The 25,135-nt window shown below is 38.9% G+C and overlaps 1 protein-coding gene across 1 annotated transcript; it reads left to right on the top strand.

The window, feature by feature from the left end:
• The first annotated feature begins 4,917 nt into the window (after positions 1 to 4,917).
• On the top strand, positions 4,918 to 16,724 carry LOC124169364 (trypsin-3-like). Its single transcript, XM_046547952.1, has 7 exons — positions 4,918 to 5,021; positions 6,316 to 6,401; positions 7,368 to 7,456; positions 12,031 to 12,166; positions 12,909 to 13,022; positions 14,131 to 14,280; positions 16,466 to 16,724. The coding sequence occupies exons 1-7, from the start codon at positions 4,970 to 4,972 to the stop codon at positions 16,616 to 16,618; spliced, it is 780 nt and encodes a 259-aa protein (XP_046403908.1). The 5' UTR covers positions 4,918 to 4,969; the 3' UTR covers positions 16,619 to 16,724.
• The last annotated feature ends 8,411 nt before the right edge of the window (positions 16,725 to 25,135 follow it).

Genomic DNA, 25,135 nt, shown 5'->3' with positions numbered 1-25,135 from the left:
CCGGGCCTCGCTCCTCGCTACGCCAATGAATGGTGGGCTAGAAGAGGAAACTCCTAGAATATTTATGGAGAGGATTGAAAGGAATATTCATCCACATTTACCCCGCTATCCGAATATAAAGGCGTGTGGCGGGGTGTAACAGGACACCAGCCGTTGAAAAATATAAATGAATAACTCGAACCACGTACCGCCTACCTTTTATTAAAGTCCTTTATTGTTCGGGGGAATAACGAATTCCCATATCTATCCGTTCGGCAAAATAAATCTCTTAATTTGTCGTTTCTCTCAGACGTGGGAATATAGGACGATTATTATATGATGTTTTCCTTGTCGCTTTTTAAGATATCTATTCTCAATTGCTCGAGCAATCTAATCCTAGCGCGCATCCTCCCGAGTCTCTAGCGGCTCCTAGTCTAATTCGTTTAATATATCTGTAACGATTTCTTTACGTCCGTCCTCGAAGTTTTTGTAGTTTCATAAATAGTGCGTTTTTTACGTTAACATCATTAGTAATTTTGGTCCATACTGGCATCAGCTATCCAGGGTCAAAATTTCGTGACAATTTTTCTCAACCCTGTATAGATGAGGTCGAAATGGAAGCTCACCAGGCTGTAGGTCGATGAAATGCACGAAGCATTTAAACCAGCCAGCATTGCTGTCCCCCTTCTCATGGGTTCCGCGACACCCCCCCTCCCTAATGCGTTCCGTTGGGGGAACTTACTTAGATAAGCCCAAGGGGGACGGAGGGCTGCTGTACATGCATGCGAACGTGCGACGCCGAAGTGTGGGGCTATCCTGGGAACACCTGGTTCCCCACACTCCTCCGCCTCCCCGTCCCCATAATAATCGTCATCTGCTTCCTCCCCACACTCTTGCCCCTCAGCTCGCTTCGCTGGAACAAACGCCACCCGGCCCCTACCCCTCCCCGCCTTCCCCTACACCAACCGCGGCAATGCCGCGATGTTAAGGCCAGTTTTTAGAAAAAATATTAAGTATGCACTCGGCATCGGGTGATTCAGGCTTAGCGATTAGTTTCTATCAAATTTATTGGAAAATATTGCCCAATTACGTCCAGTGCTGTAGATGGGCCGATATAGACAGGTACGGCGTAACCCCTAAAATCTAAACTCATCATAAGCGTACTGGTTAAACTACCTTTTCACATCTGTATAAAATAGTCCCACTGTAAATTGTCTAATGGATTTCAGAAAGAAAAATCGGAAATGATTATTATTTACTTGTTTATATTTATCTCGTGGCACAACTTGGAGCTAATGTAAGAGTCGTAAGAGTTGGAGTTGGACATTTCAATCGTGGCCGGATGTTTAAAATATATTAAGCTGTTGGAAATTTTTGGTGAGTACTTAGCGCCTAATTTTTTTTCCCAAAAATAGCACTGATTACATCTACATACTACCCCGCAAGCCGCCTATAAAATCGTGTGGCAGGGGCTGTTAGGGCACTAGCCGTTTACATGAAATAAGCAAGAGCTCAAACAAATTTACGATTAGCATTTATTTAAGCCCGTTAATGTTCGGAAAAAAACGAATTTCCATATCTATACGTTCGGAAAAATATCTCACTTAATTAGTCGTTTCTGTCGGGCCTAGAAATATGGTGGGGTTCTAATATAATATATTTATACAATATATTAGAACCCCAAAGGGGGTCAGGGTTATAATATTTTCTCCGTCTCGCTCTGAAATATATCTTTTCTTAATTGCTCAAGGAATCAAAACCTAGCGTGCATCCTCCGAGTGTTTTAATGCTCCCAATACGCTCCCAGCCTATATGTAGATTCAGAAAGCAGCCTAATTCGGTCAGCGTCAGTGTTACATCGTTTGTGCGCCCGTTGCAGTTTTTGACGAATCGCGCAGCATTCCTTTGTACTTGCTATTCATTCCACGGTTTAACGCATTTATGCCGAAGGTTTGAAAATTATTGTAGGTGAATAAAATGGATGAGTGAATTCACGCATAACAGTTGTGGATTTGCCCAGTGTTCCAAAAATGGAGCACTGCTAAATAAAAGCTTATAACAAAAAAAAATAGTTTGTTTCATCATTTTCTTCATTAAGCACTATAGGTTAACTATTACTGAACATGCAGGAAACAATTTATAACATTTGGGCGTAATGGCAAATAGTTATTAATATAACATTAGAGTTGGTCTCAGAAAAACTGCCTTAAAAAAAAGAGCGATATTTTTCAACACTGGCTGCGATGGATGGGCAAAACTGACTAAATCTTTGCGCCCCATAATACAAATATATCTTTATAAAGAGTTAATGAAAGAAAATCCGTGGCATATTGGCGTATAATAAGTCGTAGTCATTAAATTAGAAAGTCGCGTCAGGTGTTCCAAAAATGGAACACTAGGCATAAATGGGTTAAGTCTTTCTGCACCAGATCTTGTATGCTCGCTGCACATTCAAGGTGTGGTCGGACGACTGTGAAATAGCAAGTCTAATAAATCTAATCAACAATTTATTCTCCGAGTGATGTAAAGCTTATTTTTTACTTAATACTTAATTTTGCGTTCAATTTTGGAAAGAGCATGTTTTTAAAAATCTTCATATTTTATTTTATTTTTATTTTCTTCCATCGCTCAAGCACGTCATTTTTTCCGTAGGTGAAACCATTGCTGGCACCTTTTTTCAACCAGAGCCCATGGCCGCTAGCTGCGGCTGTGACACCAGGTTGACGGTGGGAAAACGTATTTGATGGCTCCAAACAAAAACGCATTTGATGGCAAAAACAAAAATTAATTTGAAAGTAAATATATGGTCGTCCGACAAAACTACGCAATTTAATCTAAAATTTCGATAGGTGGATAAGGCAAAGAAATATTTTACGACATTCAGGCACTTGCACATAAAAGAAAGATAGAAATGCAAAATGTGATTGTCACCCAAGGATAACAACAATAGGATCACATGAATTGCCGTGAGAAAAAATTTTCTTGCTCGAACCGCTGACCTTTGGCTTTCCGGGCTTTGTCATGCCATCAATATCCGCGATGGCTCGAGGGATGGAAATCTCATCCCTTTTCTCCATCACTTGGCACGTCCCTTTTCTCCATCACTTGGCACGTCCCTTTTCCCGTCGCTGAAACCATCGCTGGCACTGTCCTTCAGCCCATCTACCGATTTGATCGATAGATTTTTCTTCCTCATAGGAAAATCTACTAAAATTGGTAGCATATTAATTGCGTAAGCTTGGTTTCGCTGATGGTAGGACCTGCCCGCCTTGTGACGGTGCAGGATTCCTCGTCCCCTCCCTTCCTTCCCCGTCCTTCCCCTGGAGGTGTCGTCGGGCTCTCATCGCGGCGGCGCCTCCTTTCCTTGTTCCTTCCCGTCCTTCCCCTTCTGGTGGCAGAGGAGAAAAGCTGATCGCTTATAGTCCCTGCCCCAGGTGTGTATCCCGCGAGCCCGTCCTAAGGGTTTCGTTCCCACTGTCCTTCAGCCCATCAGACTGCACGGCCGCTAGCAGCAATTGTAACACCACACATGGCTTTTGATTGATCGAAAGATGAAATTACGGAAAGCTATGGATAAAGGGACGTGGTAAATGACAGTGGGAAGAGGGATCATTTAGTTGGTCCCTGAAAAGCTATCGCTGGAGCTATGATTCTGAGGGATGGAAAAAATAATCGTATGATTCAGTCTCAAGTGACGTCTACCTTGTGCGTTGTTTTTGCACTTTTCACTTGAGGAAATAAAGCGAAAATCCTACACTTATTGTCATTCGGGATGGATAATGCAGAATACAACTTCGTTATATCTAATTCAGGCCTCGTTACGACATTGCGTATGCATTGCGAGAATTCTCGACGTTTTTCTCCCGAGCATTCGGGACGGATGGCGAAGATTCTCGTCCTTTAGGCACGTCAACTTAAACTATATCAATAATGTGTGCAACTAGTCTGGCCAGGTCGGCTGGTCGGCAATCCCTGGGGGTCCCATGCTTTGGGTGAAACCACAACGTTCGCGTTTATTGTGAAGCGTATATGGAAGGTGTATTTAAAAAAGACGCAGATTAATCGAACCAAAGTGTTTTTGCTGTCATAAAATTCCAAGTTTTCATTTTTTTCAAAAGATTGTATAAAAAATGAAGGTTTCAGGAGAATAACGAGAACCTGATGTATTTTTACAAGGGCTATTCGTAAAGGTTATTTTAGAGTTTTTTTTCAGATTTCAGTGCACGCTACCAAGATAGAAAATAGAACCATCATACATTTTTAAATCTCGTAAGTAGTGAAATTCTCACTTTTGACGGTATTTTCCTTACGAAACTGCTATTTTTATTAAATTTTATTTTGTTTTTTTTGAGTCAGGATAGAATGTCAAAACCCATTTCCGGTAATGCAATTTTCTGAAACTTTCCGGGGGGGGGGGGGGGAGGGACCCTGAAATACTCCGGTGAGGAGGGCCCCGTCATGAGCCCCAGCTGATGGTCGTCAATCACTTCACACCGCCCCTGTTTTTTTAATCATGTTTGAACCAAAGGCCCAAATCAGCACACGGTCTCAACACCTCTATACAGGTAGGTCATTCCTCACCTCCGGTAACGTGTAGGGAGAAATTACATTTCAAAACTTCTCATTCATAAAATCTGAAAATTTTCTACTCAATTATAATTATTGTGGCAGCTACATATTTCGCCATTAAACTTTACAGCACAGAAGAACACGTAGTTAAATATTTCTAGGATAGAGCTGCAAATTTATACATTTTTTTATGTTACTTAGAAGCAACATTGGGATATAACGGGTCAAGTTGCGAGAATCATATGGATCTTTCGCCACATCGAGAATTGGGGAATTCACATTATCACGTTGAATGAAGCTGTTTTTTTTTTCTTGCGATACGATTTTTCGGGAGTCAAAGATTAACATCTCGCGATAGTATGTCCGCGTTATCGAAATCCATACGGATGGGTTTCAAAGCCATCGCTTAGCAACTGTGAGGATGAATGCGACTACAGCGGTCATCGCTTTGGCTATTATAGCCAGCGCTTCGTGTGAGTACCTAAAAAGTCACGTTTACTTGTAGATAGATGTACAGACATGGATAGCACCTATGACACTCATCACTCTTGACCGGTCGTGTTCTGTGAAATTTGAGCGACGGATTTCTCAGGTAACCTATTTCCGGCAAGAAAAATGTCAGCTTGCGATTTTGAAGATATTAATAAGCTCCGCCCCTATATTGTCGTCTTTAAGTTATCTTTCGAAAATATTTTGGTGGCGCACAAGGCTGGGCAGTATTTCAAATACAAGTATTTTTAAATGCGTATTTGAAATACATTTGTAATTTTTACTTGATATTTCATATACACGACCTGAATTCATATTGTATTTTTTATTTCAAATACAGATTTTTGGTATTTTCCCATTCTAAAGTAAAAACCCACCCGCATCTTTCGTAATAATCACCTACTATACCAACAGAAATTCCGTCTTTCTCTCTCTCAGAGATCACTTTTTTACAGACCTCTTTCAATACCATTTCGACTACTCACCCTTCCCTGGATCTTTCAATGCCCATCAGATCATTCAAGAGGCAGCTTCGGAAAGCCATCTTGTGAATATTTTTTTCTTTAATTTACTTTTTATAGATTACATTTGCTAAAGCTGCGGATTTCAAGTTGTCTATCAATTTAAAGACCGTTTTGGCTGTTTTTGAATGATTCAACAAATAAATAAACAACTTTTGAAGTAGCTCTGACAACACTTCTATAACATTATGCTCCAGAAATTACTTCGTTTTCGTTGTAATCGTTTTATTCGTGTTTGCAACTATGTATGACGTTACAAGGCAGGTTATATTTTTTTAAGATCTCTTAGTTTCCATGCTAATGCATTTTTATTTTTAAAGGTATATAAAATACTATTTTGTAGTTCGTTTTTTCAACACCCAAGTAATAGGTATTTTGTATTTCAAATACATTGGGAGCGGTATTTTCTATTTTGTGTTTCAAATACTCCTCCAATGGCGTACCCAGGATCAAAACTAGGGGGGGGGGGGCAAGCTATGGTCGTGAAGCCTTAACATTTTTGCACGGAAAAGGTGAATTAAACCAACATTTTAAGAAAATTACAACTGCGCCGAATTTATGAAGTTATTTGCGTGAAAAAAGTTATTTTTAAGTTAAGGCATGAGTTCAGGCATGTCATATCAATACTTTTACCAGATTTTTCTTGGGGGGAAGGGGCGCCCTAGGCCATTCCATCTCCCCCCAAGGCATATTCTTAGTGTCGCCACAGATTCGTCTCATTCTTTTGTCAACGTTATTTGTCTTATTCTTTCCCAAGGCTTCCGAGTGCTCAATGGGCGACCGCCACTTGACGGGAGAATCGTTGGTGGGGAGGATGCAGCCCCCGGAGAGTTCCCTTACCAGGTAAGGAATAAGATCAAGGGCGTACTCAGGATCAAAGCTTGAGAGAGGGGGCAAGCCATGGTTGTTCAAGTTGTAGGTAAGATTTAAGTATGGAAAAGGTGAATGAAATCAACATTTTAAGAAAAATGTAACAGCTCTTTATTATTTTTTAAAATTATTACCTTGAAAAAATATTATTCTCCTTAAAAACATTTGCGATTTTTGCTTCTGAGGGGGGCAGCTGCCCCCTCCTGCCCCGGAGAGGTTAATGAAATCAACATTTTAAGGAAACTGTAACAGCTTCTTATTAGTTTTTAAAACTATTTGCTTGAAAAAATATTATTTTCATTAAAAACGTTTGCGATTTTTGCTTCTATGGGGGGCTGCCGCCCCCTCCTGCCCCTCGCTGGGTACGCCCACGACTAAGATCATCATTATCATCACTGGTCAAAGATCCTAATATTCGTTTTACACAGCTCTACACTCAATTCCACTATCAGCTATGATCCGTTTCAAATATTTTTGTGACCGGCATTGTCGTGCAATCTCGGAAGGTTTTGAGTTTTGGTTTTATGGCCAAAAGTGGAAACCATCCACAGGGCCAGTGGCGCAACGAAGGGGGCTCCGACCCCTGCCCCCTTCGTTGACCCCCTCCCGAAGCATAAAAACACAATAACTTCTTGAGAACTTACAAAAGAAAAAAAGTATAAATAAAAAAAATATTTTGTAAAACTAAGTTTTTTTCCGATTATAAAAAGTGTTAAAATTAGTTTATAACACTCTACTTAGTACCTTGTTTTTCAAAAGTTTTCCCGCGAACCCCTGCTTTTCCCCTGCTTTAACCCTGCTTAAGGATTCCCGCCCCGAACAAAATTCCCGGCTGCGTCACTGCGTAGAGCCCTACCGTTTATTTAAATATCCATGTTTAAACCACATATTCTTCATGTATTTGACCTCGTGTCCAATTTCTCCCGTTCCATCTTTCAGCTCTCCCTGAGAATAGGCGGAGATCACACGTGTGGTGCATCCATCTTGAGCGAAGACTGGGCCGTGACTGCCGCGCACTGCGTTCACAAGTGAGTATCAACTAAAGACAGAAATTCGTATCCAATGGCCGTGACGTAGGGATTGCGTCATGGGTGCAAAAAAACACTATGTTGGTTTGCTGGAACGGAAGAATTCGCAGCAGTGACAATGGGCGTACCCAGTGGGGGTCAGCTGCCCCCCAATAAGAAAAAATCGTATAAGTCTTTAAGGAAAATTAGGACTGGATTCAGTGGCGGCTCGTGAGTCAAATGCTGGGGGGGGGGGGGGGGCACTCCACCGGGGGGTCATAATTTTTTAATATTTCGTGTATTTTATTAAGTTTTTACGGCAATCTAGGAATTAAATTTTGTGATGCCATATGATCCGTTTTTTTCAACAAAAATACCTAGTTTTCCTAATAAAGCTTGATTAATGAATACTGAATGCAGTAGACTCTCGGTCATACGGATCGACTTAGTCCGGACTCTCGATTATACTGATCAATGATCTTGAAGAATAAAAATATATTTGCTGCGATATTTTGCAAATACAAACGAGAGTACGTAACTTTAGGTTTTAGCGCCTACATTCTTCGTGTGGATATGCCCGCAATACACTTCTGTTGTTCGTTTTGCAATCATATTATGCGTTATTTGTCAAATCTATACAACATTTGCAATGATTTAGGTAGCAATGACTCCTGTAACACCTGAGGAGGGAGGGGAGTGTCACTGACTTCCACTAGGCAACAAACACTACTAGAATGCGCGAGCTTTGCTATTGCAGATATAAACTTTGATGGCGGTGTTGGCGTTGCTTCTTGAATACAGTATGATTTAAAATCAATAATTAAGTTTTTCTCACACATTTTAAACAAAATCTGAAATACTCACATGCCTTTGGTTATATTGCAGAAGTCCATCCTTCTTTCCTTTTGTCCAGCAAAGTGATCAATAACACGTTCGTAGAAATCAGCGCCGGACAACAATTTCTTTCCGATTGAACACATGGCAAGGGTACTAGTCTATAATGAACAAGGGACGACACAAAATAAGCCGACGAAAAATACGACCAAAAAGAACAAGGTGCCTGGACACATAATTGGGACATTTTTTTCCTATATTTCCCTAAAACAAAAACGAGCTCTGTTGATTAATTAAAATTGTCTTCTTGAATGTACACACAGAAATAAGAATCGGCAATTACGCACAGTTAACTCCTTGAAAATGATGTCTGAACTCATTTCACTCCGTTCTTTCCGAGAGTCTTGCCGTGACAATAACGACGACTCAAGGAAGATAGAAGTCGTGGTCCACTAATGCTGATTCAGCTGAGGGACGAATTTAAGGTCAGCAAAGGCATTCAAGCAAACAAAAGACGTCACGGACCATCTCCTTGAGTCTAAGATTCATATGTGGTAAACACAAGAAACGCCAACGGGTCGCACTTGGAATAGCCATGTCTTCGAAATCATTGCCATGATATAAAAGAAAATAAATTCTAGATCGTAAAAGAAGACGACTCTGAGCCACAGATGGTAAGGATCTCCGCACTGATATGAACTTTTCGAAGCCACTTAAATCAGACCCAAGTGGACATTTTCCGTCAGATAGCTACCGCTCTGTCGCTGAGGAATTAGGTGAACATAACCTAATAGAACAAGGACTGCTAGAAAAATGATGAACCTACACACAAAAGGTGCATTGTACGCGGCACTTCTTGACATTCATTGAATGACTCTATTTAAAGTCACGCTTTACGGGTTAAATCATGTTGAATCCTTCACCCTATCACGCACGCACCTATTTCTTAAATTATAAATCAGTGGGGAATGTTAACTGATTTTTCCCAATACTACAGGTCTTTTGATAAATTTATCTGAAAAATATGTACCGCATTTCTAATCATCGGGAAGATATGAATACATTGTTAAGGCCTAAATATTATAATATTAGTTTCCCCAAGGTTCTTGAAATTCGTAATCATAACAGTACTGTGGCAAATACTCGACAATAGTTTTTCTACGTCAATACGGCCTTTAACTGGTTGGATTTTACGTGTTACGGAATTCAAACACCCAAAAACGCAAGCATAATGGGATAGTTCATTTTCTGTAGCAAAAACTACCAGAAATTAAAAATTAAAAACGTGCCGTAAAAATACACCCAGTACAGTGACCACGCTGATTCCGTAGGTCCCTTTTCTGTGGCAGCACCAAGTAGACGCCAGATTATACGCCCGCCGGCCGGCGCAGCGATGTCAACACACTCGTCGCTCTGCGCATTCTCGGACGACGTCCCAAGACTTCCATAAGGCACAAGGTTAGACGCGTCATAGCACCAGCAGCCCCCACCACTACCACTCTCCATTTAACTGCATGGGGATGGATTGGGACGTTCTGGCCAGCGCCTCACGGCTACAAATACGAACTTCTCGCGCTATTTCTTTTCGTGTTTTTCCTCCATTTTCGATGTATGCGACTGAAAAACACTCTGATTAATTATATGTATAATTATAAATTAATGGATATTTATTTTCTTTTACTTTTTCAAATATTTGGGAGGGGCGGCGTCCGAGAGTCCTTATGGGCAAGCCGCCACTGACTGGATTGAAATGAAAGTTTTCAACAATTTTTACATTTTCTTTAAACTCATGTAAAATGATATTAGTATAAGACATGTTACAAAAATAATTTTTTTTCAGCAAACAATTTTTAAAACTAATAAAGTGCTGATTTCTAAAAATGAAATAAAATTTTCTTAAAATGCTGGTTGCATTCACCTTTTCCATGCTAAAATATTACAACTTGAACGGCCATGGCTTACCTAGTTTGATCCTGGGTACGCCCATTGACAGTGACCAATCCAAGATTCTCAACCGGAAACCGCAGTCAAGCACTAATCTCACGTGAGATTGGTCACAATGCGCATTTTCAGTGTAAACACGTTAATATATGCTTCATTTTAGTTGCGTTGCATTCATTGCGTAGGATTTATTAAAAAAACAATTGCTTTTGTTATTTTTATTTAAGATTAGTTAAGACTAGTAGATAAGATTACTAAGATCGTAGTGTAGAATCACATTTTACCCTGTTTCTAGCGGAAAAAAAATTACGTGACACTAGCCTCCTCTCCCCAACGTGAGATTGGGTGAGAATCGGCTTAACTCCCTATCCCCCTATCGCCTCACGTAATTAATGGATGCCCCCTAAACCGTTGTGAAGTCGGGAACTGTGCAGCGTTTCCCCCAATCTTCGCTTTTACGCAGCGAAACTTTTTCGGATCCAGCCACGCGCAGCTAGATCAGTTAAGGCCGTTTTACGCGGTACACGGAATTGCGCAATCTGACGTACGTGCGAAGACGCAATCAAAATTGCGTCGCTCGTGTAAAGCGGTGAACTGCTAGAACACATGCAAGAATGCGTGGATGCGAGACGGCAAATTATCCCCTGTTCTAATTTCGTTCATGCATTCGCGCAATTCCACGCCATTTTAGAAATTAATGCAGCTCTAACCTGCGCAATTCCGTACCCCGTGTAAAACGGCCTTTAGTGACCATGATCATAATTGCTATGAAGTGTTGCATGTTCCAGGATAACTACACTTACCATGCAATTGCCTAGGTTTTTCGACATACGAACAAGGTATCGGAGCGCATCTTTTTCGTATGTTTAGGGCTGTACCTGCCTTCTATACCCTTTTTCCCGACTATGTATTGGCGGCTGGACAGGAGAGAGCTAGTAGCCAATAGCATATTCAAGCCTTGCTCCATTAGAGAAACATGCTATACATAGGCGGATATAGGGTGGGGCACGTGCCCCCCCCCCCCGGACCCTTGAAAAATATGCAAGATATTTAATACATTCCCATTATCATTGCGTTCATTTTGTATTACGAGGTATCCTTGTGCCCCCCCCAGAACAAAATCCTGGATGCAGCCTTACTTGTGCCCCCCCAGAAAGAAATCCTGAATTCGCCTCTGATGCTATATATATCAGCGGTGGAGCGAGGGGTTTTTTTGGGGGATAAACCCCACCAGAACTCAGAGAGAATTTTAAATTTAATCCATTTTACTTAATTGGATAAATTTTGCTTATAGAATAGTGTAAGAATAAAATATTCCTCAGAAAGCCATTAAACTCACTGTTTTGAACCATTTATCTTAAAAAATTTCTGGGGGGAGGGCACCCATACCTCCCTTATTGCATATCCCCCAGTATTAGTTTCTCCTGAACCAAGCCTTAATTCCTAGCTCCGCACCTGCTATATATAGGATCTGATGAATTTTTTCCTTACTTCTACGCTTGTACTCTCAGGTGTAAGGAGATTCTTCTTTTAGTAGAAAGCCCTCTTCGCCTGGAATATTCTACTTATGATTTATTTCTTTATGCTTCCTTTGTTGGTAACTCGGTTTCTTAGATCCAATGGATCCTTCCATCTGGTGAATCATAAAATGGACTATTGCTGTAATATTTTTCACTCTTCATTACAATAAATTAAAATAATAGTGAACCACCTAGGTTCTTCCTAACTAGCAATTTTTTCTTTGAACATGACAGCTACAGGATAACTATGGTGCTTGAATGGAATCCTTCATGCAATCGTGGCCAATAATTACCTTTCAGTGTGGGAGACTATAGCCTGCAGCTCATGGCTGGTTCTCTTGACGTTGACGAGGGGGACATTTATGATGTAACTAATTTCACAGTACACCCCAATTATGATCCAGCCACCACAGACTGGGATATGGCTGTACTCAAGGTAATTTTTTGTTCTTCTATAGCTATATAAGTCTAAGATAAAATATTAAAATATGTTACTATAAGACCACTAATTTTTTGTTTATTTTGCTTTTCGTTAGTTGTATTTCCATATTTAATAATAGTGTTTTAGTGCACATAGACGAATCCAGGGGGGACACGGGGCCCCCCCCTGACCCTTAAAAAATATGCAAGATTTTTAATACGGTCCCATTATCATTGCGCTCATTTTGTATTACAAGCTCAGGGAAAAATTTCTGCTGTGTAAGTCATTTGTAACTGTCATCTATCTGCTTTGTACCACTCATTGGTATGTGCTTTCGAACTGCTGTGGAATTGAAACACGGTACACAGCAGTTCATGACGTCATATCGTCCTACCATGTCGTCAACTCATTTGTAACACATTTTGAACTGCTTTGGATTTCCATTGGAAACTGCTATGGAACTTATTTTCAACCTTTGGAACTCATTTGGATTTAAATTTGGAACTCGTTTGTACCACTCGTTCATCCGTTTTGAAACTGATTTGTACCAGTTGGACACCCATTTGGAACTCATTTGTACACCATGCCACCTGCTCCGTAGCAGTTCAAGATGACGTATTCAATTTTCTTGAAGTTTATTTTAGTCTGTTTCGGAAATTAAGGCATGATGAATATTGCGAATTGAAGTGCGGCAGTGCCATCATTTCGCAATAGCTCGGGCTTAGAGATTTAAATCTCATTTCATTTCATATTACAGGTCTCAACACCTTTTGTCTTCAGTAGTACAGTGTCTCCTATTGCATTGCCTGCGGAAGGAGAGGAGCTGGATGCTGGGACAATGGTGGTGATAAGTGGATGGGGTGACTTATCGGTATGTGAACAAGTGCAGTCTGATCAGGTCGGCTGTTGGGTGGTCAATTAGGGCCCCCTCAACACTCCCATCTTTCATGAAGCATATATTAAAAAATTAAATTAAAAAAACAACCATATTACTTGAACTGAAGGTTTTCTTTTTGCTATTATAAAATTCAACATTTTTATCGGTTGGTTTTCAATGGCGTAGTGAGAGGGGAAGGTTCGGATCCTACTCCAAAATATAAAAACACAATTATTTTCTATCATAAAAAAACCAAATATTGAAAAATCATTAATTTAAAAAATATTTCATGAACAAATGAAGTTTTTTGGATGGTGAAAAATGCTAAAATTAGTTTAAAACCCATTACTTAGTGCACTGTTTTTCAAAAATTTTCCCCCCTGGTTTAAGACCTTGGTAAGAGGAATGTATAAATTCCTGGCTACGCCACTGAGAAGAATAAAGATAATCGTGATGCTATTTTGAAATGGTTATTCGAAAAGGTTATTTTCCAGGTTTTCTTAGATTTCAGTGCAGTTTCAGGGAACAAATTCACTAAATAGATAATAGAAACAAAATTCATTGTTACACTTTAAAAGCTGTTAAGTTCTCACCTTTGAAAATATTTTTTCTTACAAAATTGCTATTTTTTATTGACTTTTATTTAGTTTTTATGACTTAGAATAGCATCAAAAATCCCCCACTCACCTCAGACCACTCCTGAATCTGAATATTTCTAAGTTTCAGTGTACAGTGCTCTGAGAAAGCCATACTTATATGTACTTCTGAGTTCCTATCCTCTAAAGGTACCCCTAATTATAATAACTATTTCTGTTCCATGGCAAACCACCATAAAAAATTAAATAAGTTTTCATCATTAGTTTAAAGTTTGATTAAAAAATTACAATATATTTTTCAAGCATTAGTATTTTCAATGGTTGTTCGCAATTTGAACCCATGAATGCCAAATTTCAATTTGTATTTTTAGAAAACAAATATTTCAACAAAGTCAAGACTTTAAAACTTTATATGAAGGTAAATTTTGATGAGGGTCGGTACCATTACAATTTTGAAGATGATAACTTATGTTTTTAACAATTCTTCAACAATTCCATTTCCTCAGGAAGAAGGCCCTAACGCTAAATTCCTTCAGAAGGTCACTGTCCCTGTTTATGACCAAAATGAGTGTGCTCTGGCTTACATAATGTCCGGTGGGATTACAGATCAAATGTTCTGTGCTGGAGTGAAGGAAGGAGGCAAGGATGCTTGTCAGGTAAATTGCACATACATACTTTATATCTACTATAGTAATAAATGATATATTTATTTCATGGGCCAAAGCCTTTACAACATATTGATACCTCCACTGCACAAAGGCTCAGCAATTGCCTCAGGCTCAGCTAGCAGTAGCCGAATCACTAACGCATCACCTCCGAAGCTTGGAGGTGAGCGTTTATAAACTCAATTGTTTCCGGCTTAACTTTGTGAAAATCCATTGTACACAATAAAATGTTATGGTACTTTTTCATACAATTTATTTAAGACCGGTTTCATCGCAGAGGCGACATTTTCAAGTTCAGAAATAGATATTTTTATAGTTAAACCGGTCGTCTTAAATAAATTGTGTTTAAAATTACCATAACTTTTTATTGTGAGCGTTTATGCTTGGGCTACTACTAGCGAGCGCATTTGTATTGTTGGGCGACTGGATGAGCAGTTTTGATTCGGTGGGCGATCGTCTAGCATTTTTGCAGTAAGTGTATCGATATTACAAATGAAATGCATTGCACCAATATCCAATGCACAACAATAGACGTCATTAACACCCAGCGCTGAAATGAAAAGTCTATAGGTCATCGTGAACTTCTGATACCAAATTGTGCATTTCATAGTAGTTTCTCATGGTGAATGTAAACATAGGTAAATATGTATTTATTAATTACATAAATTATATATTGATTTTATGCACCCACCCTGAGAAACAAGTTGTATTTTCCTTGAGCATGGCTCTTGGTGGGGGTTTACTGAATAAGAAATTGTTTGGAAGTTTCAGACTTTTAATCTATTTTTGTAGTCATACATATTATCAGTATATGCACAATAGTATTTTAATGCTTTTGTCAATATGGGTGCTGTTGTAGAGGCCATACATACATCTTAGATTCAGAATTTATATTTTTCTTGATTTTCAATGAAAAGTCAAGTTTCTGCACCCCTAAGTAGGCAAAACTTGTCTCAAGTAGCTTCATGAGCAGTCATGAGCATAGGAGCCGAGTTATTTAGACAAAAAATAATATGTACTTGCCAAGAAAAAGCTATTTGGCTAAGCCAAATTCTTTATTTAAGCATACCGGGACTAGCCACGGTGATAACTTTTTACGGAGTCACCCGCAATGCACAAATAGTGCGAAAAATCCACAGAGGAAAAATCATTCGCCTTGACCGGGATCCGGGTCTTTCCACAGGGGAGAATGACGCCTCGGTAGCTTAACTGGCTAAAGCACTCGGCCGGAAATCGAGGGATCCGGGTTCGAATCCCGGTCAAGGCGAATGATTTTTCCTCTGTGGATTTTTCGTACCAAATTCTTTATCCAATTCAAACTCAGATTTCCCAATCAATGGTCAGGTATGCTACCATTTACGAAGCTACCTAGCCACCAAGTTCTCCTCAAGGGAAAAAGCTTTGACAAATGAAGTTTTTCATGGTCACTATTATCCTTTCCATAATAATCTGATTCCCATTCACCCTCGCTGATTTGAGCTTGAAAAATTGTATGAAATCTCAGCATTGAAGCTTCTGGAAGCACATAAACATGTAGGCAGTTAGATATTTACTAAATACAATAAACCTCACTTATAGTAGTTTAAAGTATACCGGGACTAGCCGCGGTGATAACTTTTACGGGAGTCACCCGCAATGCACAATCGTGCGAAAGTTCCACATCTTGTCCGTCAGTGTCCGAAAATATCCACAGGGAAGAAGTAGCTCGGTAGCTTAACTGGCTAAAGCACTAGACCGGAATTTGGGGGATCCGGGTTCGAATCCCGGTCAAGGCGAATGATTTTTTCTCTGTGGAACTTTCGCTCACTTATAGTATCAAACTCTATCGAAGATGGCCTTAATGCCTTTCTAAAAGAGGAAATTATTCCCCAGGGGACCAAAGAATAGTTCATGATAGCAGGGATTTTGTATCATTGGAACTCAACATATGCAGGGAAATTAACATTGGCTATGGTGGCAAAGTCCAAGAGACCAGAAACTACCCTCAGAATAGGTGGGATTTCTTTACATGCATGATCACTATAAGCGAGTTTTACTGTATTTAGAATTAATGTACACATGCATGCTTTTTCCCATGTATTAGCTGGCAACAGTCATGAGGGTATTTCATACATGTAGTTATTTATAGAGATTTTAAATAGTTTTTGGTGAATGGATAAATCAAATTCTCTCACAGGGTGATAGTGGTGGTCCTCTGGTCTTCAATGATAAGCTCTACGGCATTGTATCCTGGGGGAGAGGTTGTGGAGAAAGAGGATACCCAGGAGTTTATGCCAAAGTATCGTCAATGAAGGCATTTATAGCCAAGGAAACTGGCCTGAAGAAGTGATGGAGAGCATTGGCTGATTAGCCTATGTACATGTATGAATATTGGCTATATTTTGTAAATTTACATGTTCTGAAAAATTTTGTTTTCAATAAATCATTCAAATAGGGTGGTTTCCTATTTTTTTATTGCCTAAATCGAAAGATAATTACTGATCCTGGTGTACGTATTTCACTCTTTTAGATTTTTAAATTATGATATCTACTTTTTGTGATTAAATGAAAAGTGAAAATTTTTAAGCACACAAAAACCTGACCGCTAAATATGAATGCTGGGAAACGCCCATATGACGTCATTCTGGTTGCGGTCGACAGCGTGTGAGGCTACCTTGGTGCAAGGCTATGGATGCTGCTATGATGCAGGCTACTAGCAGGTAGGTAGCGCTTGGCTTAAATAAGGATTATTAACATGGGCATACCCAGCAAGGGGCAGGAGGGTGCAGCTGCCTCCCCCTAGGAGTAAAAATTGCAAATGTCTTTGAGGAAAATAATATTTTTTCAAGAAAATAATTTTAAAAACTAATAAAGAGCTGCTACATTTCTCGAAACATAGAAATTTTTCTCATTTTTAAAGTGAGAAGTATTGAAATTTAATTTCTCTCAGTAGCAGGAATGGGTTTGAAAGCCTTAATTGACTAACCAAAAACTTATGAAAGATGAAGCCCTTTGTTTGCCATGAAAATACTCTCTCTGGCTCAGGCATGACCATTCTCAAGTAAAAATTTCTCCCTTGAAACTTGACTGAAACTGGGCTGAAACTACCTTGAAACTCACTGCCTTGCTTCTATGCTGAAACTGCATTGAAATTGAAACAAAACCAGTGGAGTTTGGAAGAGGGATGGCAGTGCAATTAAGCACTCCAGCTACTCCAATGAAACTCCCTTGGCCGACTAAACTGAAACTCCCTTGGCTACTAACTACCAGCTAGACTGAAACTCCCTTGGCCAGCTAGACTGAAACTCCATTGGCTAGCTAGACTGAAACTCCATTGGCTAGCTAGACTGAAACTCCCTTGTATGCCAGGCTGAAACTCCCTTGTTTGGCTGAATACAATTCCCCTACCTAATCCATTTAAATTCCCTCGTCAAATCATATGAAACACAGTAAATTAACAACTTGCGCAACCCAGCCAACAGTTGATGATCACATAATAGGTTTCTCCCACAATTTTTGCATGCATGATAAAAGATCAAGGGTGGATAGGTGATTGCGATCAACAATAGTTATAACTGCAATGACCACAACATTTTTCAAGACACAATTTATTTGAATATGAAAATACATCAATACATTAATAACTGTTAAAAGCACATACAAAAATATTCTAAATGAAAGAAGTCATGGAAGTTAGATGCTCCTGCAGTAGAGAAGAAACATGACTGATGAGAGTCACAAACGGCTTAACTCAAAATGAAATTATCAAAATTGCACAGAAAAAAAAAACTCTCCTTTACTTGGCTTATTACTTATATGGTACATTAATGTGAAGCATTCAAATTATAGAAAACAAAACTTAAATTATCGCTGAAGAAGCATGCGCTTTGCATCATAGTTCAATGAAAAATGAAGCAATAACTCGTTACTTAGGCTATGTGTGAATCGCAAGCTTCCAAAACTATCAGCAGTCGCTAATAAGTACAAGCAGTAAATATGCATTGCACTATAGCGATACCCACCCGCATTCCTTATTTCTTTGAAAGCCTTCTCGAGCTCACCGAGTCCGTTAATCCTCCGCAGGATGACTCGCCGGCATCCACGGCATTGATAACCGGTCGGTGTATTCTCCTCCTCGTATGGGGTATCCATGAGGCAGGAAAAGTGGACGGCAGTCGCCTAGGTGTTGAAACTAGAATTCATTATTGGCTGTATGACCCCCGAAAAAGGAGCTCGAAATCCTTAAACCTTCCTGGATTAAAACACGAATTAAATGTCAACGTTCTCATGGCTAAACATGGAAGGAATAAACATGCCATCAGGGAAGTTAAAATGCTTACCTCCAATTTTGACTGCAGTCACCACCACTGACCTCGTTCTCCCCTTCACCTCAATTTCGATTAATTCTTGCTGTTAACAACCGTCGAAGTACCGGGAAAATATTTATGCCATCAATCTTTTCATGCCAAAACCCACGCTCACCACTCATCTTTTGCTCCTAGCAACTTGAGAGAAATAACGGCAACCGATAGCCTTACGTGCAGGAAAAGATATACGTGTTGCCAAAAGCAAAATTAACAAAAAAATACATGGCCGCTGAAAACAGGGGTCACGTATATGTCCGGTAGATGGGTTCTGTATGTTGGCAAAACTTACGATGGGTAGCACACGCGCAGCAAGGGAGAAGCAGTTCAAATTCATGAGGGAGAGGGGATACCCAAATGCTGCAGCAACTCTGTGGCAGGTCAGTAAAGACATTCGGCAAGAGAGATTCAGTGGAGTTATTAAGTTGGCCTGGCCTTTGAGCCTACCGTCCAGCTCAGTGCCAGTAGAGCTCATGTGCAGCAAGGGAGAAGCAGTTCAAATTCATGAGGGAGAGGGGATACCCAAATGATGCAGCAGCTCTGTGGCAGGGCAGTAAAGACATTCGGCAAGAGAGATTCAGTGGAGTTATTAAGTTGGCCTGGCCTTTGAGCCTACCGTCCAGCTCAGTGCCAGTAAAGATCATGTGCAGCAAAGGAGAAGCAGTTCAAATTCATGAGGGAGAGGGGATACTCAAATGCAGCAGCAGCTCTGTGGCAGGGCAGTAAAGACATGCGGCAAGAAAGATTCAGTGGTGTCATAAATTCAGCTTGGCCTGAGCCTATTGTCCAGTTCAGTATCAGTGGGGCACACATGCAGCAAGGGAGAAGCAGTTCAAATGTAATGGACTTGCAAGGGAATATGGCATCAGAGTTTCAGTTGAGTGCTCTTTTTCTTGTTGAGGACAAGGCAGTGCAGTGCAGTTACAAGGTTGTTTCAAGGCAGTTTTCACGCATTCAGTGGAGTTTCAGCCCAGAATCAGCTCTGTTTCAAGGGAAAAATTTTTACTTGAGAATTCCACCAAATTATACAGTGAATTTTGGAGGAGCATTGTTGGTTGGGCATTGTTGGTTGGATTGGAGGGTCAAAACACAAAGTATAAAAGCTTTTATACTTTGTGTTTTGACCCTCCAATCCAACCAACAATGCTCCTCCTCATTTAGTTCCCTCCCTCCTCCTTCCCTCACACTATTGTTGAATAAATAAGGCTGGACGTTGTACGATATTGCTCAGTTAGTCTTGATAATGATGGTGTAAAGGTCGAAACTAGTTGACACCTAAAATGAAGTTTGTGGAATAGTACTGTGTTTTTGTTTTCACCATGAAATTCCATGCCGATGTCCACTGTTGGACGTCACTGCAACGTTGTTTGGCGGGTCCTTTGCATATTTGACAGACATCCATACAATGTTAATTGGATTAACATGGATATTGCACGGATATCATATGTAAACGCCAACAATGTTGACTCGAATCTGCAGGGATATCAATTGCAGCTTGGGATGTTTATCTAATCCATATGACTCATCAATTACATAGCAAAAGTGTGCTTGCTATTTGGGGATTACCAGCTTTGCAGAAGGGGAATTTAAATTAGTACTTTTGATCCTTAATTGATTGAATAGGTAATTCTTCAGTGGCTAATTCACCTTATTTAGCAGTTACCTAAAAATTATATGTAGGTACCAACCTACATATATAATTAATATATTAAATAATTAATTAAAAAGGATATAAACGATTAATTGAAAAGGATATAAACGATTAATTGAAAAGGATATATAAATACTTGGAAATAACTTTAAAAGGATAAATATACATAATATTGTCCAGATTAAGAGTTATAACTACACTTCTGGAAGGGCTACAATTACAAGGATGAGTAACCTAAAATAATGGCTACCGGTGCTCAGATATCTCTATCTCTTGCATTTCCCGTGATGACATGATCATTTTAAAATATGGATATTTAATGCAGAAATATTTTAATATCTAAAATGATTTTTTTTCTTATTCTCAGGGTGATACTGGAGGTCCCCTTGTACACGAGGGAAAGGTAATAGAGATGGTGTCTTGGGGTCAACACTGCCAAAACTCGGATGACACGTGTCATCCGAGTTTACGTTACTATTACAGTACTGTAGTTTACGCAGCCATTGCACCAATCCGTAAATGGATAAGAAAACATCTGAACATCTAATGAAAGATGCACACTCCTTAGTAAATTTTTATCCTTTTTTCCTGGATGTGAGGTAGATGAAATATATACGTAAATTTATGTGGGGCAGAAGCCAATATATATATCGGCCCGTGGCACTTAGAGGGTTAAATAAGGATACTCAATACATATTTCTCTCTCTCTGATCAACACGTTGTATACAGCATTGTTTAAATCCCTCATGCACCTCCTTTCTGGCAGGTATTTAAACTGGAACCCTTTAACACGTTCCGTGCTGATGACATAGCGTCTACGTCATGGTAGCCACTACCCAGTGACTGATGACGTAGACGCTACGTCATGATTCCCTTTTGCGTTATATTCCGCCCTGAGCGCCAGCTACCGCTGTTAGGGTATGGGAGAGGGTCAGTCACCACTCTTCGCCAATTTGCCGTGCGGAAAGCTCCGAAAAAAATTTTTTTTCGATTTTTTATGTGTTTTTCTATTTTACCCGGTTTTGCTCTGCAAGGACTTCTTTGGGGGTGGCTTTTTACAATGTATTTTTTGATTACTTTCATTCTATAATGCAAAAAACAGTTGTATATTCTCACAATTGTTCTTATGCCTTAAAAAAAACTTTTGCAAATATTCAAAGCGAAATAATAAAAAGATACTTTTACATTTGACGAGGATAGGTAATTACTTTATTACAAGGTATTTTATCTTTCTTGATGACTTTTAACGCAATGATTAGATTGTGTTTATTTAATTGGTTTTTACAAGAAGGAATACAGATATTTTTCCCTTGTGGTTATTTTCATTTTTAACGTCAATTAACGCTATCGTGGTAAATTGCTTAGCTGGTTGCCTAACTTCGGATGTACTCCAGGTATGTGTATTTTTACCCTTACGATAACAATAAATGCTTCCGTTCTTATACTTTTAAAGTTTCAGAGTGAATTTTATTTGCTATGATTTCATCATGGCAAAATTTGCTGTTATCCCTATGTTTATTTGCTGCTATGCATGAAATAATATATTTGCATAAATTTTACAATAACTTCAGTAAAGTCCTGGTTCCACATGGCAATTTATTTTTACTATTTACATTTCATGTACAATAGCTAGACTTCCCCATCCTTATGTTCACTAGCATTTGAATTAGAGACTCATTACTTGATTTTTTCCATAATATCCGAAATACTTACAAGCATTCTATTTGGCATCCTCCCCAACAAAAAAATGCCTAAGAGAACAATTTCCACTAACCCAGTCACATACCGCCGAACTCGGAGAAACTGATCCGGCCCGAGGATATATACATCCGAGGATATAAAATGGGCAATACGTGTCCAGAAGGAAATTTACTAGATGGAAATATTTAACCATAGAAGAATTTCCCCACTTTTTGGCCTTATTTTTCGTGCTAGAATTATCCATATCTCCCGTATCTCCAATAATTGAAAAGCTTGATCTTTATATGACTTGCATTGCTTCAGGAGAGAGAAGTCGCTTGATCAATTCATGTCAATTCTCCAAGCCCTTCAAATCAACAAGATCCTATCTACGTTCTCTGACTCTAACACTCCTCTGGCCCACTGATTATTCAAAATTAGCCCCATATAGACGCATTCAAGGACACAATGGAAAAAGTAGTGAACCGCTCACGTGACCTAAGTTTGGAAGAGTCTATGATTCCATGGAGAGCTAGGCTGGGATAGAGTGAATATATGAGGGGAAAGCGCTACAGGTACGCAATGAAGTTGTATATGTTGACGGAAGCAAAGGGTTTGGCGCTGCAGGTCCTCCAACTCAGAAGTGTCTGGAAAAGGGCAGTCGGAGAAGATGGTAAACAAATGATGGAGGATCATTTTGACTGAGGCTAATCCTTTCATATTGATAACTTTTATAACAGTGTAGCCAGTTCTAGATTCCATCCAAATGGGAAACCTAACTTGACGGGGACACTGAGGAGAGGCAAGAAAGTTATTCCTATTTTGGTGCTGTGCTACGAATTAAAGAAAGGTGAGGTGGTGGAGGCCTTTCATGAGTATAAAATCGGTATCCTAAGGTGGACGGATAAGAGGGAAGTGCGGATGATCATCACTGAATTCAGTGCAAAAAATGAACGAATCTACGAAAAGGCGAGGGTGCACGCCAAGAAAGCCACAGGCGGTGGTTGAAAATAGCAATTAAAATTGTGGCATCGATCATTGGGATCAAATGATGTCTGACTTTTCCATTGAAAGAAAATTCATCAAATGGTACTAAAAATTGGGAATCCACCTACTGAAATCTCTGTTGCTGAAACGTAATTTATATTCAAAGAAAATTTTTGAAAAATTCCTCTCATCGACTTTCTAATTCCAGTTATAGAATCTCTTATGACAATATCTGTACCCTCGATCCCTTTGAGGAGATAGTCATCTTAGCCTGCCTCAACCAAAACCAAGGGCTTATTAGGACATTTCCCCGATTATATGAAAAACACAATAGACAGGAAAGACGAAAACAGAAGAGATGTAGGCAGTGCTTCAAGAAGAATGTCCACCAGGATACATCATATTATAGCCCCACCTGCCTATCTGATCCTCGATTGTGTCGTGACTGTTTCCAGAAGTATCACAAGAATTTGTGATGCAGAAAATTATTTACCCAGCAGAAAAAAATTATTTTATAATGTTTACCTTTTATATTTTCTATTTCAATATTTATTTAAAAAGATATTATTTTATGCGAAGTATTTAGTGACTGAAAAATTATTCTAAAAATGCTGGTCAATTTTTGATTTGTAAAACAATATGTTTCATTGCAAAAATTATTCGTTTATACAAATTTTCCCTTTCATTTATAAACCAATGTATATCATTATAAAATCTTATCCAGAGGATATCATATCGTTCATAATAATTTTTCCGCCATAGGGAGCAACACTTTTGCTGGAAATATTGGTAATACTTGCAATATTTTCTTTTGAGCAATAAAACATTTAAAATCGTATTTGAATGTATCATTTCCAGATTATAAAAATAATGTTTGCTGCATTACTATTTCCATTAGTTTTTTCCAGAAAGTGATAAAGTCTGAACGGGTTTTCGCTACAGTACTGACAAAGAGCAAAGAAATGTGGGAAACATGTAGGTGTGTTGCGGGAAGGTATCAAAAGTTTGGCAGGATACTTAGACAATTTAAATTTCAACTTTTTAACAAATGAAGGGTTATTTTTAAAAAGAAAGTGCGAAAACATGTAGCAGGCATCACAAATCATAAGATCACGTCGTTAAAATAATAATAAAAAAATACAAATTTTTGCCAAAAAGTCAGCCACAGGGCATTTTCTTCAAAAAACGGTCAGCACGGAATGTGTTAACTTGCACTCCTCTCTTTTGTTTCATAATTTTTAAAATGATTTTTAATGGAATTATTTTGTATTTGCACAGGTATGATGTTAGCAATCCTTTTATATGTGATGCAAATTGGTGAGAGTAGCAACTATGATGACAACTTTTTAAACAAAAAAAATATGTGTGGACATCCTAAAAGGGTAAAACATACGCAAAATTACATTATTAATGATTGTTGTCCATTTCATGGGAACAAACATAGATAATTAAATGAAATTGTCAAAATAAAAGGAGTCAACACTAAAAACATGAATTCTTGCCATCCCTCCTGGTTCTGGTAAAATGCATTAGTGATGGGATTTTCCTGATCTGTATGCAACACATTATACTGTCCATTTTTATACCAACAACTCCCCTACTAATTGTACTAAAATTTGTGAGACTGATTATTTATTTTTTAAATATTTATTTTCACTGTGAACAAATTTCTATGAACTTTGATGGTTGACAATGCAAATTTTCGTGATACATTTTGTATTTTGTGGTTTTTGCTCAACTTTCCAGTGCTTGTTGGCATAATTGGCATTTTTGTACAATTGAATTCCTTTTTCAGACTTTACTACCCCATGCAAACCCGAGCAGAAACCTAATCTCTTTCAGTGACATATAAGTCCATAAAGCTATTTCTTCTTTAAATTTATGAAAACAAAATATGTAGTTATATTGGCACATAGGCTGCCATCACTTGGCGAATATTGCAAAAGAATTAACATATCCATGACTTAATTTTTAATGTACAGTAACACATGTACCTAACAATATGTTATTGAACCTCATGTTCACTGTTCATTAACCCTAAAAGTGCCAACATTCACCTTTCCTTGGCATGTCAATTTTCTTTGTTTATAGAATTATTTCACTGATATGATTTTAAAAATCGTTTATTTCATATGTACTAAAGAAGAGAATTTTTCTGCACTCAGATAAATTGTCAGCATATAAT

This window comes from Ischnura elegans, chromosome 12, assembly GCF_921293095.1.
Source record: "Ischnura elegans chromosome 12, ioIscEleg1.1, whole genome shotgun sequence".
Classification (NCBI taxonomy): domain Eukaryota; kingdom Metazoa; phylum Arthropoda; class Insecta; order Odonata; family Coenagrionidae; genus Ischnura; species Ischnura elegans.
This window is presented reverse-complemented; position numbering and strand designations above follow the sequence as displayed.

Excerpts from the sequence above, each read along its gene's own strand:
- LOC124169364 (XM_046547952.1), top strand. The coding sequence starts at position 4,970 with ATGAATGCGACTACAGCGGTCATCGCTTTGGCTATTATAGCCAGCGCT. Across the intron at positions 7,457-12,030 it reads GCCGCGCACTGCGTTCACAA|TGTGGGAGACTATAGCCTGC; the intron begins GTGAGTATCAAC and ends ATTACCTTTCAG. Across the intron at positions 14,281-16,465 it reads GAGGCAAGGATGCTTGTCAG|GGTGATAGTGGTGGTCCTCT; the intron begins GTAAATTGCACA and ends ATTCTCTCACAG.